Below are 16,724 nucleotides of genomic sequence, written 5' to 3' on the forward strand. Positions count from 1 at the left end.
CGGGTCGGTTTGTCACACGCTTCGACAGAAGGCGCAATCTCATATACTGATCTTAGATCGATATGAGATGCGAATCAACCTCCCCATTTCTCTGAGCCTGAACGGATGAAATGTGGCCTAATAAATGAGACAGAGTATGGGCATGTGCCAGCCACAAGTGTGTGATATATATCTAGACGTGGATTTTGATTGGTGGATGGGATTCTTGTTTGAATGTGTCCTGAGTTGACCCTCTGCTGCACTCATCAGGTGATTGGTTGTTTCTCTGAGCTCTGCCAGCATTGTGAGTCAATGTAAAAGTCAAACATATTTCTGAATGTTCTGAACACTGAATCTTTAATTTTAGAGCTGTTGCCTTAAATACAAATCACCTGAATTTTTATTATATAGCCCACAGTGCTGCAGAGTTATGTTTCAAGCCTCAAAGAATCACGGCTCCTTTTATGAGAGTGAAAAAAGCTACTAAAATAATCTATCAAAAAGATTGATTCTGTTTAAAAAAAAAACTGCTTAGACCTACACTCATTTTACAGTGTGCTCTCACGGTCCATTGTAAAATGCATCCAAGCACTGATGCAGAGTCAGCCATTTTGCTTCTATTTGTTGTGGCCATTATTAAATGTCCAACAGCTGAAGTCTGGCCAAGGTTCCTCTGTTAATTCTGCTTTTCATTGTTTAAGTGACAGTATTGTAAGTTTAGCTGGACTTTTGTGACTTTAAACAGTTAATGTATCCTCATCTTCTCCCCAACTCTTTCACTCTGTAGGTAAAGTCAGACTATGATCAGCTCAGAAAGGCTTTTGGGTGTGTGAGTCAAGAGAGAGACTTGGCCAGGCAGGAGAAGGCTCAACTCCAAGACAAACTGGAGAACCTTGAACGGGTCCTGAAGGTAAGATCATTGTTGGATTCTGAATAGTGGATCAATTATTGCAAATGTGTTTATTAGCACCTCAAACTTTAATATTAAAGGGGACCTATTATGCCCACTTTTACAAGATGTAATATAGTCTCAAGATGTAATAAAGTCTCTGGTGTCCCCAGAATATGTCTGTGAAGTTTATTATATCAATAGGTGTAATAGCGAGGATATAAACATGGCAGACTATGTGCGGCTCACTCAGGGCTAGTCTCAGCCTCAGACGTCATGCCCACGGACCGTTGGCTGAACGTCTGATGCGTATGGCACACTTAACTGGAAACACTTCAGGATTTTCAAAGTCGTCATGTGGTTTGTTGAATTCTACAGAATGTCCGGGAGACGTGCGTGTCATATTCTTTAACGGTCTGCCTGGAAACAAATGCTGTGATGCCAAACCCCCTTGTGGAAAAAGAAACTGTGACAACTAATGCTTTGCAGGATCAACTAAACAACAACACAACAACATTCTTTGAATGAATAATTTATTAGATGCACGCCGGTCTATTTGTCAGGGACTGTTCTGGTATAACTCACGCGAACACAAAGATAAGGCTGACTTTAATAAATCCACAGGCATAGGAAGGTAACACACATCCGTACACAAACGAGACCCGACCACAAAGAACAGAAATCAGGAAACTAAACACACAGACAAATTAACTATAATGACAGACAGCTGTGAGGAACATGATGAGTGTCCATGCTGACTGATTGTGGCGGGAAACTAGACAAAGGAAACACAAGTTACTGAAGGTATCAAACTAAAAGTCCATGAAAACTAAAACGAACATGGCATGACTGTGACATTATGCCCCCTCTGAGTAGGCGCGACCTCGCGCCGTAACAAAAACAGAATAAACCAAGAGGGAGGGAGGGTGTTGGAGGAAAACGAGGATGTGGCAGAGGGCTGGCGAGACGGGGAGGTGTTGGGATGGCAGCAGGCAGATTGGACCGTGGAGATGCAGAAGATGCAGGTGGTGGTTCTGGAGGTGGACGGCCAACCGGGAGGGGGCGGAAAATAAAAGTCCAGGGTGGTGCAGGAGGTGGTGAAAGCCAAGTGATGACCTTGAGCAGGGGCTGCTGGATGTTGATCCAGGCCACAGCCAGGGTAGTGCCCCACGGCGGCATTGATGGAGGGAGGAGCCATGGTGGAACACAGATGAGGGCCGCCATGGGGATGACTGGAGACAATGACGACGAGGATGGAGCCCACTGCACAGCCGAAGAGCCGAGGTGGTGGAGAGATGGCAAAGATCCTGGTGGCCGCGATGGAGCCTCAGCGACGACCTCCAGAGATCGAGGAGGGGATCCAGAGGTCTGAGGACGAGCTGGAGCGACCGAGGTGGTGGAGAGATGGCAAAGATCCTGGTGGCCGCGACGGAGCCGCAGCGACGACCTCCAGAGATTGAGGAGGGGATCCAGAGGTCTGAGGACGAGCTGGAGTGACCGAGGGCGGAGATGGAGCCTGAGGCAGGGCGAAGCAAGCCGTAGTCGAAGGGGTGGAGGACCAGAGAGTGGAGGACGGTCCCCAAGTCCGCAGTGGAGGTGAAGTGACATCTGACCCAGGAGGCGCTGACGTGCCGAGGGAGTCCGGCATGGCCGAATGGCCGATGGTCCACTCCGAGGTTGAGGGTGGAAGGAGCGCAGGTGCAGGAGCCCGGGCAACGGGTCGAGGTGGCTCGGGACCCTCCGAGGCTGGAGGCGGAGCTTCGGGCTCTTCTTGCCCAGGAGGAGACGGTTCCCAGCAGGCCCGAGATGGTGCCACACTACTGAGAGGAGATGGTACTGAGGGACTGGAGGGAGACGGAGATGACTGTGTGGCACAGATGGCTGGAGACTGGGGAACAGACTGGAGAGATGGTGTGAGAGGCATGCTGGGCAGGATCAATGGGGTAGGAAGAAGACATACAGGTTCAGGTGACAGTATAGGAGCTAGGAAAGTGTCCATTCCACATCTTGCGTTGAGAAGTGACTCATTCAAAAACTCATTCTCAGTAGCGGGGAGGTGGGCGGGATCTCAACTCCGAACCCTCGACCTCTACCAACACTCCCTCAGTGATGGATGGCTCGGCCGGCTCACACACCTGGTCAGGCGCATGCTGGTCAGGCGCACGCTGCTCAGGCTCCGTGACGATGTAACCCCCGGTGGGCTCCATCGCGGCGGTCTCCGTCGCTCTTCCTGCGGTGGGCTCAGGTCAGTGATCCTCGCCATCTGGATGGTTCTGGCTGGGCACTGGATGGTGTACGCTGATCTACAGGATGCCAGCACCCACTCCACATAGGACGCGAAGCTCCCTCGAGGACCGGGAAGGTGGTCTGATGGGCGAGATTCAGGAACTTTTCCAAATGTCTCTGGAGGGAGCTTTCTCCCTGCTCAGGGCACATTAGTTGGACTGGTGCAAAGTCCATAGTGCCAATAGGGGTGAGAACAGAACAAAAAGAACACTGAACATGAAAAGGGAAAGAAATTTTTTTTAAGCACAACGCTCGGGTCTTCTGTCAGGGACTGTGCTGGTATAACTCACGCGAACACGAAGATAAGGAAGATAAGGCAGATAAGGCAGATAAGGCTGACTTTAATAAATCCGCAGACATAGGAAGGTAACACACATCCATACACAAATGAGACCAGACCACAAAGAACAGAAATCAGGGAACTAAATACACAGACGAATTAACTATAATAACAGACAGCTGTGAGGAACGTGATGAGTGTCCATGATGACTGATTGTAGCGGGAAACTAGACAAAGGAAACACAAGTGACTGAAGGTATCAAACTAAAAGTCCATGAAAACTAAAACGAACATGGCATGACCCTGACACTATTATTGTAGGGACATCGACTTTACATTTTTACGCCCCTAAATATGACGCGGAACAAAACGAACTGTGATTGGTTGCGTCACATGTCAGTCAAACGTCCTCTTGGGCGGTCCTTGGCCAATGAAAGCTGCGATAGAGTCCAGACCTTCTGTCGTCAGTCTGAAGGTCTGGATACGTGAGACTAACTCAGGGCAGGATCTATGCTAATAGGCCAGATTGCCACCAGTTATGGGCGGGGCTTGTCCCTACTGTGATGTCACAATAGGAAGAAATCTGTAAAGGCATATTTTCAGACACTGCTTCTGATTTATTTGGATTATAAAAAAGAAAAGGATAAATTTTTACCATTATAGGATAGTTGTTTACACACCGTGGACACATCAGTGTTCAAACACCATGTAGAAGTGAATTTTGCATAATAGGCCCCCTTTAAGAATACTAATCATTTTTGAAAAGTTTAGTGATTGCCTTGGCTTGCTCTGACAAAAATACTGTAACCTGAAAGTAATTATATAATTAAAATCCCTTTCACCATTACAACTTTTATCATATTTAGTAAACCAATCGGTATTGTTTAAGATCATCTTTCCTAATGTTTGGGCCTTGCTTTTAAAGGAAAAACTGATACCAGCTGAGATAATGATGTTTCATTTATCGGACTTGTTTCTGTCAGCATCATGTTGCTGACTTATTGTTCAATGAAAAGTGTTCCTGCACTTGTCGGCTTATTGACTGCTTGTGTCATGTATCTCGAGAGAAAACAAGAAATCGACTGATCATCTTTAGGAGGAGAAATATGCATTCATCTTTCCTACCTTTCTTATTATTGACTATGTGATAAATTATCCGAGACAAAGTAGAAGTATTATAGCAATGAGTTGAGCAAAAAACTAGGTTTTCTGTAAAATTTCAGGATTTGTTTTGATGTTGTCTGAAGATCTCTCTCTTGCTCCTCAGAAATTCATAATCATTCCAGATAGTGTTGTGGCAGCAGGACTGCAATAAAAGATTTACTTTTAAAGGAAAAAAATATCTTCTTGAATTTCCATCTGAAATGTTTCATTTAACCTGTTGACTGGGCAAATCATCTTTTTTAAATCTTAAGCTCTTAACAGGATAGTCCATCCGAAAATGACAATTCTGTCATCATTTATTGACCCTCATGACATTCAAAACCTGGGTAACATAAAAACTTTTCTTTTTTTTTCCATTTTATATTTTGGTCAGCCATTCTTGAGATTATCTTCTTTTGTGTGGTTTTTTTTTTTTTTTTTTTTTTTTTTTTTGCGAAAGAGAAAGAAAGTCATACAGGTTTTTAACAACATGAATGTGAGCCAATCATGACAGAATTTTTATTTTTGGTGAACTATCCCTTTAACATATGTTGATATGACTCTTGTGATTCATGCTTTTATTTGTTATTAAATGTTCATTTGCAAAAGTTGAGTTGTTTCCTGTCCTCTGAAATTCGTCAGCTGCTTCTAATTTAATGATTATGCAAAGCATTGAGTTGAATAGGCATATGAATGTGCAAGGTGTGTGAATGTAGCTTAAAACACTTCCACCAAAGTCACCAAAGAGAAGAGGCTTTTATTTTCTAGAAGAGGATAGAGATAAGGACAGTGAGAGAAATAGGAAGAAAAGATGGATCTTAGACCTTATAAGCTTAAGCTTTTAAGCCTCATAACACATCTGATATGTTTCAGTCCTATTTCTGTCCAGTTTAACTTCATCTTGAATAAAGGAGAAGGAAACTTGAACCCAAATGGTCTATTACAGTAGTCATTATGTATTGTGTATTTTTTTTCATCAGTTTTTATTCTCGGTTTTCTGCATTTTCACAGAACATGTTGTATTTACCAAGTGCTTCCCGTCAGTAGCTGTTGGTGTTATCACTCACTGTCACTATTGCGCTTAATGTGTCTGTTAAAGTGCCTGTGTGGTTATTCATGATGTTGTTTCCCAGTTCTTTGTCCAGACCCTGAAAACTGCAGGTCAGAACAGTGATAAATTGTTTTGTTCAAAAGCAGGGGTTTCTACAAACATGTGACAAACACGTCCTAGTTCTAAAATGGTCCAATTTTTTCTCTTTCTATTTTTCTTTTCAGCATATGCGAGAGGCTGCGGATCGGCGGCAGCAACTGGAGGCAGAGCATGAGCAGGCCCTGGCGTTCCTCAACTCCAGACAGCAGGAGATCAGCCTTCTCCAGAAGGTAAGAACCTCACTGATCCCCAAACATACAGTATAACCACTTGTATGTCCTAGGGGTTTATTTTTATTTATTTAACGTTTCAAATGACTTTTAATGTTTTATACTCATGCCAGACATGAACATTTAATATTAAAGTGTGATTTTTATTTTTTATTTTTTAGAATAAAGTAATAACATCATAAAGTATATACAATTTAATTGTGTACACTGTCATTCAAAAGTTTGAAGTCTGTAAGATTGTGTTTCATGTTTATTCTCATACCTTTAGTTGCACTAATTCTCACAAATCTGTATTTTTTACACTTTTTTTATACAATTATATTTAATATAATTATATTTACACATTATATTTTACACAGTAATGACTTTATATTATTATTTGGGGGTAATTTCTCAGGCAAATTTGATGTTAATTTGCGATTAATTAATCGCCACATCATGTAATTAATTAAATTTAATTATGTAATTAATTACAAAAATGTAATCGCTTGACAGCCCTAGTCTTTACTATCACATTTGATCAATTTCATGCATCCTTGCTAAATAAATGTATATATTTCTTTAAAGAAAATGTACTGACCCAAAAATTTGAAGTGGTACTGTTTATAAACATATAAATATTTTGAATACTTTTGTGAAAATAGTTTTTCACAAATTATAGACTTTTTAAACACAACCAACACATTTCCATTAATACATTTTTACAAGTTAGAATACTGCGAAGAAAAATCAAGGTAAATATTAATAAACAGAATATTTTTTTATGCAATATCCAGCCAAGTTGTGATTTTGTCGTTTATGCAGAAGTGTGAAAATAAATATTTAATTGTCAATTTATATTAAAGGTGCCCTCGAATAAAAAATTGAATTTATCTTGGCATTGTTAAATAACAAGAGTTCAGTACATGGAAATGACATACAGTGAGTCTCAAACTCCATTGTTTCCTCCTTTTTATATAAATCTCATTTGTTTAAAAGACCTCTGAAGAACAGGCGAATCTCAACATAACACCGACTGTTACGTAACAGTCGGGGTGTACGCCCCCAATATTTGCATAATGCCAGCCTATGTTCCCAACATTATAAAGGGCATTAGACAAGGGCAGCCAGTATTAACGTCTGGATCTGTGCACAACCAAATCATCAGACTAGGTAAGCAAGCAAGGACAATAACGAAAAATGGCAGATGGAGCAATAATAACTGACATGATCCATGATAACATGATGTTTTTAGTGATATTTGTAAACTGTCTTTCTAAATGTTTCGTTAGCATGTTGCTAATGTACTGTTAAATGTGGTTAAAGTTACCATCGGTTATTACTGTATTCACGGAGACAAGAGGGCCATCGCTATTTTCATTTTTAAACACTTGCAGTCTGTATAATGCATAAACACAACTTCATTCTTTATAAATCTCTCCAACAGTGTAGCATTAGCCGTTAGCCACGGAGCACTATCAAACTCATTCAGAATCAGAAGTAAACAATATAACAGTATACAATACTCACATAATCCGACGCATGCATGCCGCATGCATGACGAACACTTTGTAAAGATCCATTTTGAGGGTTATATTAGCTGTGTAAACTTTGTTAAGGCACTGTTCAAGGCAAGCGCGAGCTCTGTGGGCGTGGACCACGGGATTTAAAGGGGCCGCAGCATAAAATCGGCACGTTTATAATGATGCCCCAAAATAGGCAGTTAAAAAAATTAATACAAAAAAATCTATGGGGTATTTTGATCTGAAACTTCACAGACACATTCAGGGGACACCTTAGACTTATATTACATCTTTTAAAAACATAATCTAGGGCACCTTTAAAAATTCTTTAAACTTCTAGCTATACATTTAGCCTTAGGAAAACAGTCAGCCATTTTATTCCAAACATATTTTAAATGTAAGCTTTTCACAGCCCAGATCACCATGTTGAACCAGTTCAATTCCTCATGCCAACATCTTATTCATCTGTTATTTATTATATTCAAGGATAATGATATGCCGTATAAGAAAATATTCTTCTGACGTGGAAGCAGTAGATATTCTGGCATAATAGGGCTGGCATAATAAAATCAGTGCAGTCACATGATAGGATCATGGCTGCTTTTCTTTGTGTCTGCGGCCTTTCAGGAAGGAGCAGCGACAGGCAAACAAAGCAATTAGAGCTGACAGCAGACACCGCATCAGTGCAGATCCCTAGGGAGGGGTTCGACAGAGCTTTCACCTCACTAACATACACAACACAGACATATGCACAAATGACTTACTGATACAATTTGCATGGCAATCATAGCTTGTCTATATATCTCTCAATTTTTTTGCTTGCCTACAAACACACAGTCTTTGCTGTAATTTTACACCTTTATGAGTAGCTGCTGTAAACTCTGACTCCGATTTTTGCTCTTCAGATACTGAATTTCCCCCCTGGGATCAATAAATCTGTCAGAAGTTAGATGAAGTAACTTGGCAAATCTTTCAGAATCAGTGTGAGATTATGATGTCCTAATGACGTTGCAGTTACTTTCTGAGGTTTGAGTTTGTTGGGTTTTGAGTGAATGGAATTGCATTTGTACTGCTAAACTAAAAGTGCTATCTCCTGTTTTCAGGTTCAAGCTGAAACTGAGAAAGAGCGTGAAGAAGTGGTGCATCTGCTAGAGGTAAAATTTAATCTACTTCCTTTCCTTCTGTCCTTTGGCATCCTTCTATGAAAAGCCTAATTTACACTCCAAGCATGGTCAGCAGAGTCTGCCTTTCGTGCAAAAAGCACCCGTCTACCCAAATTATCTGATAAGTTTAGAAGGGACCGGTGCAGCCTGTCTGGATCCCTCTTGTGTATGATAAAAGACCACCATGTCTGACAGTCGGGCCGGTCTGAGAAGCTTCTACTTGTCACGTACTGTCAGCTTGACTTCTGAGCAGAGCTTATGTCCCCTACTGGGCGTCCTTCCAGTGGTTCCTTATTTTTACGACCTTCATAATTTTCGCCTCTTCTCATCTTTAATATTGCTTTTTTATACCCTGCAATTTTGTCTCAAGACGTTAGGTTCATCTTTTTTCCATAGTTGAAAGTTTTGTGTTATTTTTTATCACATACCCATGCCATTCTTATATATATATATTTTTCCTCACTAGAGACATACAAAAACCTGGACCATGGCACTTTTACAAAAACAATTCACTCAGAAATTTTTGTCATCATTTACTCTTTCCAAATCCATATGACTTTCTTCATTAAAAAGGTAAGAAATTTAGAATTTACTCAATTTAATTTTAAGAAATGTTTTCAATATTAGTAAATTGAAGCTTTCCAGCACACAAAAGCACTATAAGTGCATTGAATGCTCTGCATTCACAGTTTACTGAGACCATAGCCATAGCTTTGTATAAAGAACTGACTGAATTTAAGTCACTATTAAATGATGACCTTCCAGTAAGAAAAACATTAGGGATGAGTAGATAATGACAGAATTTTCATTTTTTGGTTGACATGTCTTTAAAATCATTGTATTAATGAGTGCCAGTTGAGTATCTCCACTGTTACAATCATCTGTGTGGCCATGAATTGTTTCTGTTGACGAGTTAAGAGTTTAACAAACAAAATTGTGACAGGCTGTTGCATCAGGTCTTTTGTTGTTGGTGTAAAACTAGGACCTGATGAATTTATGGCTGCTTTTTCACCGTTGGGTCGAACGTTTCTAAGAACGGTCAGGAATGGTTCCAATTATATTTCCACTTGAGCTTGGTTCGGCACGATTAAAATTGTTCTGGGCCTTTCTTGGCTAAACGAGCTGAACCGTATTTGAGTGAACTTAACGCAAGGTAATAACATTAAAACAAATATCTGATCATCCTCCATAACTCGGTCGATATTTACATCTCATATCATCTGTAACCTTTTGCGTTACCAAGTCAACAACTGACGTATTTGTATTACATTCCAAAGATCTCTGTTATCAGTCCCACAGTGGAAAATGAAACCATATTCATACCGGCTGGGCCGGATCGGCACGGAATGGAACAGTTAAGCAATGAGAACGTTTTGGCCAGATGGTGGAAAAGTTTCAGTATTATGATCCGTTAGATAATACTCTTAACCTGTGTTTTTTTTTTCAACCTCTAATGCCTTTGACACTAAAAAGTGCTCTCATTTTATGCTTTGATGCAGTTGCTGTAAGCCATTGTTTAAAGCATGTTTGAGCTCTGTAAATTTAATAATCAGTCATTTGCTTTCCTGATGATATGCATTCAATTATTTAAATTAATTTATCTTAGGTATCTATTCACAAGTATAGAATTTGTCGTTCTGGTCTAAAACGGTTGCACTAGACAAATGTATTTGACCATTGTGCTTGTGTTTCATGTCTTTTGCAGCGTCTCGGGCATAACACAGTGTTCTAAAATTAGTGTAGTCAAGTTAAAAGTTCAATTTTGAAAAATGCGACTGATGTTGTATTTTGTTCACTCCACTGCCACTGCGTCTCATGCTTTTAACCACTAAAACGTGTTGTTTCAATGATTCCTTAAGGATATCAGAATAAATAGGCTTATTAACTTCTAAAAGGGGAAAAAACAATTCCCATATCATGTTGTTATTGTCACAGGCTGAGCATCCAATCAAGCTTTACAGCATTTTGTTGCAAATTTATTCAACGCTGGGTAATATGTCGAATAGCAGAGATTTTGCTAATAATACAGTATTTGGCACAGTGTTTGTTCCATGTGCTAGGCTGGTAAATAACACTTCTGCTGTGTATGCGTTTACAAAATTGTCAGTTTTCTTTTTCATCTGTCATGACAATAATTTTGCATATTGTTGGGTGTAATCTTGTGTAATATTGCTGGTTACTAAAGCAAAACAATTTGAGAACCACTTCTACAGTTCAGTGTATTTCTCCTGTGATTTGTGTATTTCTCCTGTGTATTTCTCCATTTATTCATGATATAAACAATTTTATTTCATCATTTGTGTAATTCTTTCCAGTATATTCCTTTCTCCGTTCCTCAAAGGTCAAGGTTCATGACTTAGAGCAGAAATGCCGGACACAGAGTGAGCAGTGCAATATTTTGTCAAAAAAGCTGGAGAAATATCACCTGGGGTCAGACACAGAGGATACACTCAACACTGACTCACAGGAGAAAAACTTGAGCAACAGTTACAACAGCTTGCAGCACCAGGCAGAAAAAAGTGAGCAAAGCATTTTTTTTTTTTTCAAACAGTTGGAGGTGTATTTTGTTTCCCACATGAACCATAGTCATTTCACAAAGTCATGGCCAGTTTTGAAAACTACTTTTGATCAGTTCTGGCTTTTATTTTAAATGAAAATGTCTTTTCAGATCATTGTCTTTTGGATGTTTCCATGGTGTTACCATGGTATTTGCATGTTTTTTGGACAGTATGCTTCTTTCTTTGAAGTGCCTTGGAGTATGAATGTGCACCATTGAGTATGATGGTAATCATTTATTTCCATTTTGTATATCCATACTGTCAGGGGTTAGCATGTGTAGTCCACAGACCAAGACGTGACGCAGAATGAAATATACAAGGAAACTTTAATAAACACTTGGAGAACTTCAGAACAAACACTACACATCAAACATAGATGTTAACATGTAAAAAACAAAACTGAGAAACCTGAAGGCTTAAATACACTGAGGTGGGGAATCGAAGAAACAGAGAAAAGGTGTGCACTAATCAGAAACCATAGTACTAGAATTCAGGCAAAACAGTGACAGGGAAAATAAAGAAACTTAACTGGACATGACTAAGTAACTTTGAACTAAATGCATGAATGAGGCTTGGTGCTGGAGGAAGAGGGAGACTTGAGACTGGGCTGAACCTGCAGAGATGACTTGGGACTAGGCTGAACCAGCAGAGACAAGGATGACTTGGAACTGGGCTGAACCCGCAGAGATGATAAACGACTTGGGACTAGACGGGACCAGCGGAGACTGTAGACCTTGAAACATTATATCATCCACGTCATCATATATAGAGACCCAGCTTATAGCACATACTTCAGTGACGGGAATGTGGGCAAGGCTCCAATTCATCCGAACTCCACCAAACTACCCTCTGTAATGGATGTTGTTTCCAGCTCAAGCACCTGGTCAGACTCTGCTATGTGCTTGGGCTCCAGGACGAACATAGCCTCTGGCAATTGTTCAAGCTCTATCTTGAGTCTGCGGTGGGCTCTGGCTTAAGATCCGTAGTGTGTGTGTGGCTGAAGGCCGGCTGAGCTCTGGGTCAGGAGTGGGGCTGGCATTGTCCTCTTCCTCGAGGCAGATGGTGTATGGTGAGTCACACTGAACCAGCAGCTATTCCATATATTGTCCAAAACTCCCTCAAGGATCTTCCCTAAAGGATAATGGGTGAAGCACTTCAAATCTAGAAAATCCCTTGTGTGGTCTTTGAGGGAGCGATCTCCCCTGCTCAAGCAGCAGGAGGTGGGCAGCAGGGATATCCATTACTTTTGTTCTGCTGCTTAATCTAATCTTGGTTCCGTGTTCTGTCACAGGTTAGCGTGTGTAGTATAATCCACAAAAAGAAGCTTGACACAGAATTAAATATACAAGGAAACTTTAATAAGCACCCGGAGAACATTAGAAAAAACACTGCACATCAAACATTGACATTAACGTAGAACACTGAACTGAGAAAACTGACAGCTAATACTGCGTTCACGCCACAGCCTTGAGATGAAAACACGTGACGTTTTGTTCGGAGTTGTCCATGCCCTCAAACTGGGAATTATGCGTTTCTATGGCAACATTACCAATGCTTAAATGAATCTGCAGTGGTCAGGTGGTACAGCGGTCATTTGGTACAGATAGGGGCTCTCAGAAAATTCCCATCTTACAAGCTGTGATTATAAGCTCTATAAGGACATGAACGCTTTTTACAAGTTGAAATCTCATAATTATGATAATTACAACATGGCATAAACATACCTTTAAATACATTGAGGCAGGGAATTAAAGAAACGGGGAAGAGTTGTGCACTAATTAGAAACCATAGTTACAAATTACAAACTAAAAATTACAAAGACAAAACAGTGACAGGGAAAACTAAGACAAAGAAACTAAACAGAACTTCACTAAGAAACAGTTAACTAAAGACATGAATGTGACACATACATGTTATATAAGTACCTCATGCCGTCAATGTTACATAGTATAATCATATTTTGTAAAAATATGTTTTGGTAAAAAAAAATTTAACGGCCAACCCAAATGTTAGCATCACCCTGGTTCCATTGTCAATTACCCAGTAGGATTTTTCCATTGGCTTTTGGATTATAGCAGAAAATAAGCTCTCAATAGTTTATTCTTACACGATTCTTACACATTTTGTTCATCTTATTCATGTTAATCTTCACCAATTAACACTATATTTTATGAATTTTTGAAGCCTAAATCGGCAGGAGTAAAGAGCTAAACATGGGCTTTAAACGAACTACACCATGGACTTCAATTAAAAAAATGGACACCTTTTAATAAAATACATAAAATCTCTTTTACTTAAAACGTCCATTTGATTCCATTTCATTTAAAAAATCTATTTTATTTAATTGTCTTATCCTCTAATGTTTTTTTCCACAGCCTTATTTAAATCCATTTGTTCAGATCCTTCTTATTGTTCGATGATCAAAGTCATTGATTTCCATTATAACTCATGCTTGCAGGTGATGAGAGATCTGACGGAGCTCCACTGGTTTCAGAACTGCCCATAGTACAGCAACACAAGATTGACAAGCCAGAGCAGCTATCGGTCAAACTCAACGTCCAAACCCAGAGTCGCTCCAGCAGCCCCATGCAAGCATCCCTCTCAGAGGTTTGTCCCCTTCAGCCATCCACTCATCACAGCTACACTTTATCATTCGGTTAACTGGTTGCCACAAGCAGATAGCAGTATCTGTTTATCTGCCTATATTTTACTCAAGAGAGAAGAAATGTGTTCATTTCATGCCTTTATAATTGGCCTCTCTCTATATAATTAGATACATAAATGACCTCATATCAGATGTTTGGGTTAAAGACTCTCTGATGATTTAGGAAAGAAAGTCAATTGTTTACTGTTTGTGTAAACAAAATCACACATTTGGGCATCTAAAGTCTCAGTGCAATGTTGACTAGAAAAATACATTTAACAATTAAATGTGAAGAGTGTAATTATTTTGATGTTAAAATACTTTCTCTGGTCCCAACTATAAAGCATTTTAATTATTTAATTGTTTATTTTGCCAATAAACTGTAAACACTATGACTCGATGCTTATATAAAAACATTGTGCTATTTGTTTGAGCATCTCAGCCAGCCTGACACAGCAAAATTGGCTCAACCAATGGCGTGAGTTCTTGACCAATGGCAAACCTGTTTAAAAACAGTCATTGTTTTTGCAGTTCCGTTTGGTGATGCAATCACCACCATAGAAATTACACACTTCAGCTTTATATTTTCCCTGGCTATGTGATTGACATCAATGCAAATAGGTAATAATCATCCCCGCTCTGTGCACTTAATCATACATGAATCAGATCATCCATGAACACATGCATGCACTGTGCACATTGGGAGCAGGACTGGAAATAAATGGATGTTATGTAATAATCATCACACAAACACTTTCATAGTACATTGCCATAGTACATTTATGTAGTGATGCTCATTGTGGAATTTAAAGATGAAGATCAAGTGTGTCAGCTGATTTCCTCTGTCCAGATGGATGATGAGGTGAGCCCAGCTCCAAGATCCAAGGCAAGATACACAGGTCAGGTCCGCCTCTGCACTGCCCGCTATAGGTACTATTCTTACCACTTACTCTCTCTATATATATAAGAACTGTTCAAAAGTTTGGGGACAGTCTTTTTTTCTTCTTTTTTTTTTTTGCATTAAATTGATCAAAACTGACATTAAAGATATCTATTACGTTGACCGGCCACAAGATCATTTTGTCGAGGTAACAGCATATTTTTCTTGTGACCACAACTTCTTTATGTTGGGGTAAAAACATCTGTTTCTCATGGCAACAAGTTGAATGCGTAAATCTGCGTGACCACAGCAACCTGGAATCATCAGAAATGGATAGGCCTATAATAATATTTATTTTTAATGAAGGAAAAACACAGAATTAAAGGTGCCCTCGAATGAAAAATTGAATTTATCTTGGCATTGTTAAATAACAAGAGTTCAGTACATGGAAATGACATACAGTGAGTCTCAAACTCCATTGTTTCCTCCTTTTTATATAAATCTCATTTGTTTAAAAGACCTCCGAAGAACAGGCGAATCTCAACATAACACCATAACAGTCGGGGTGTACGCCCCCAATATTTGCATATGCCAGCCCACGTTTCCAACATTATAAAGGGCATTAGACAAGGGCAGGATGTCTGGATGTGCACAGCTGAATCATCAGACTAGGTAAGCAAGCAAGAACAATAGCGAAAAATGGCAGATGGAGCAATAATAACTGACATGATCAATGATAACATGATATTTTTAGTGATATTTGTAAACTGTCTTTCTAAATGTTTCGTTAGCATGTTGCTAATGTACTGTTAAATGTGGTTAAAGTTACCATCGGTTATTACTGTATTCACGGAGACAAGAGAGCCGTCGCTATTTTCATTTTTAAACACTTGCAGTCTGTATAATGCATAAACACAACTTCATTCTTTATAAATCTCTCCAACAGAGTAGCATTAGTCGTTAGCCACGGAGCACTATCAAACTCATTCAAAATCAGAAGTAAACAATATAACAGTATACAATACTCACATAATCTGACGCATGCATGTCGCATGCATTACGAACACTTTGTAAAGATCCATTTTGAGGGTTATATTAGCTGTGTAAACTTTGTTAAGGCACTGTTCAAGGCAAGCGCAAGCTCTGTGGGCGTGGACCACGGGATTTAAAGGGGCCGCAGCATAAAATCGCTGCGTTTATAATGATGCCCCAAAATAGGCAGTTAAAAAAATTAATAAAAAAAAAATCTATGGGGTATTTTGATCTGAAACTTCACAGACACATTCAGGGGACACCTTAGACTTATATTACATCTTTTAAAAACATAATCTAGGGCACCTTTAAGAAATAATTATATTAACATATTGCCTATTATATTATATTGCACGCAATGTTGCCTATAGACAGCATTTTTTATCAATAAATGTTAAAAGAAAATGCCTTATATGCCTCCTATTATATTATATTCCCACGAATTAATATCTCATGGCCACGACATATTATCACATTCCCAAGAGATAATATGTTGTGGCCACAACAAATGTAAGTGAACTGAACATGTCCCCTCCTGGTCACTATAATTTGTAATGTTAGAAAAGATTTCCATTTCAAATGCTGAAACTTTCTATTCATAAAAAAGAATTTCATACGTTTCTGAAAAGGTTTCATGGTTTCCACAAAAATATTAAGCAGCACAACTGTTTCAACTGTGACTAAGAAATGTTTCTTGAGCACCAAACCTACAGATTAGAATGATTTCTGAAGTATCATGTAACACTGATAAATGGAGTAATGGCTGCTGAAAATTCAGCTTTGCCATCAAAGGAATAAATTCTATTTTAAAATATATTAAAATAGAAAACAGTCTGTGAAAAGAAGGGTGAAGGGTGGAGCCAAGAGCCGCGGGAACGGAGCCTTGAATCTCACAGAGTGACGACAGTGAAGGACGAGAGAGGACCAGGCCTGGACTTTGTGTTTTTATTATGTTTTTATGCTGCAATCGTCCACGAGGGGCTGCCCC

General features: G+C 39.4%; 1 protein-coding gene across 8 annotated transcripts in view; it reads left to right on the forward strand.

Moving 5' to 3' along the window:
* Positions 1-16,724, forward strand: part of rimbp2a (RIMS binding protein 2a) — an 82,462-nt gene that overhangs the window by 47,589 nt on the left and 18,149 nt on the right. For 5 of the 8 annotated variants that reach the window (XM_048166059.1, XM_048166064.1, XM_048166060.1 and 2 more), the window contains 6 exons: positions 767-889; positions 5,853-5,957; positions 8,563-8,613; positions 10,964-11,141; positions 13,639-13,787; positions 14,675-14,754. In XM_048166059.1, the coding sequence (XP_048022016.1) occupies positions 5,856-5,957; positions 8,563-8,613; positions 10,964-11,141; positions 13,639-13,787; positions 14,675-14,754 (560 nt within the window). In that variant the 5' untranslated portion in view covers positions 767-889; positions 5,853-5,855. Of the gene's footprint in view, positions 1-766; positions 890-5,852; positions 5,958-8,562; positions 8,614-9,088; positions 9,196-10,963; positions 11,142-13,638; positions 13,788-14,355; positions 14,446-14,674; positions 14,755-16,724 lie in introns of those variants that run through there. The other 3 variants (XM_048166063.1, XM_048166065.1, XM_048166066.1) reach the window with 3 other exon arrangements.

The sequence above is a fragment of the Megalobrama amblycephala genome, linkage group LG18, assembly GCF_018812025.1.
Source record: "Megalobrama amblycephala isolate DHTTF-2021 linkage group LG18, ASM1881202v1, whole genome shotgun sequence".
NCBI lineage: Eukaryota > Metazoa > Chordata > Actinopteri > Cypriniformes > Xenocyprididae > Megalobrama > Megalobrama amblycephala.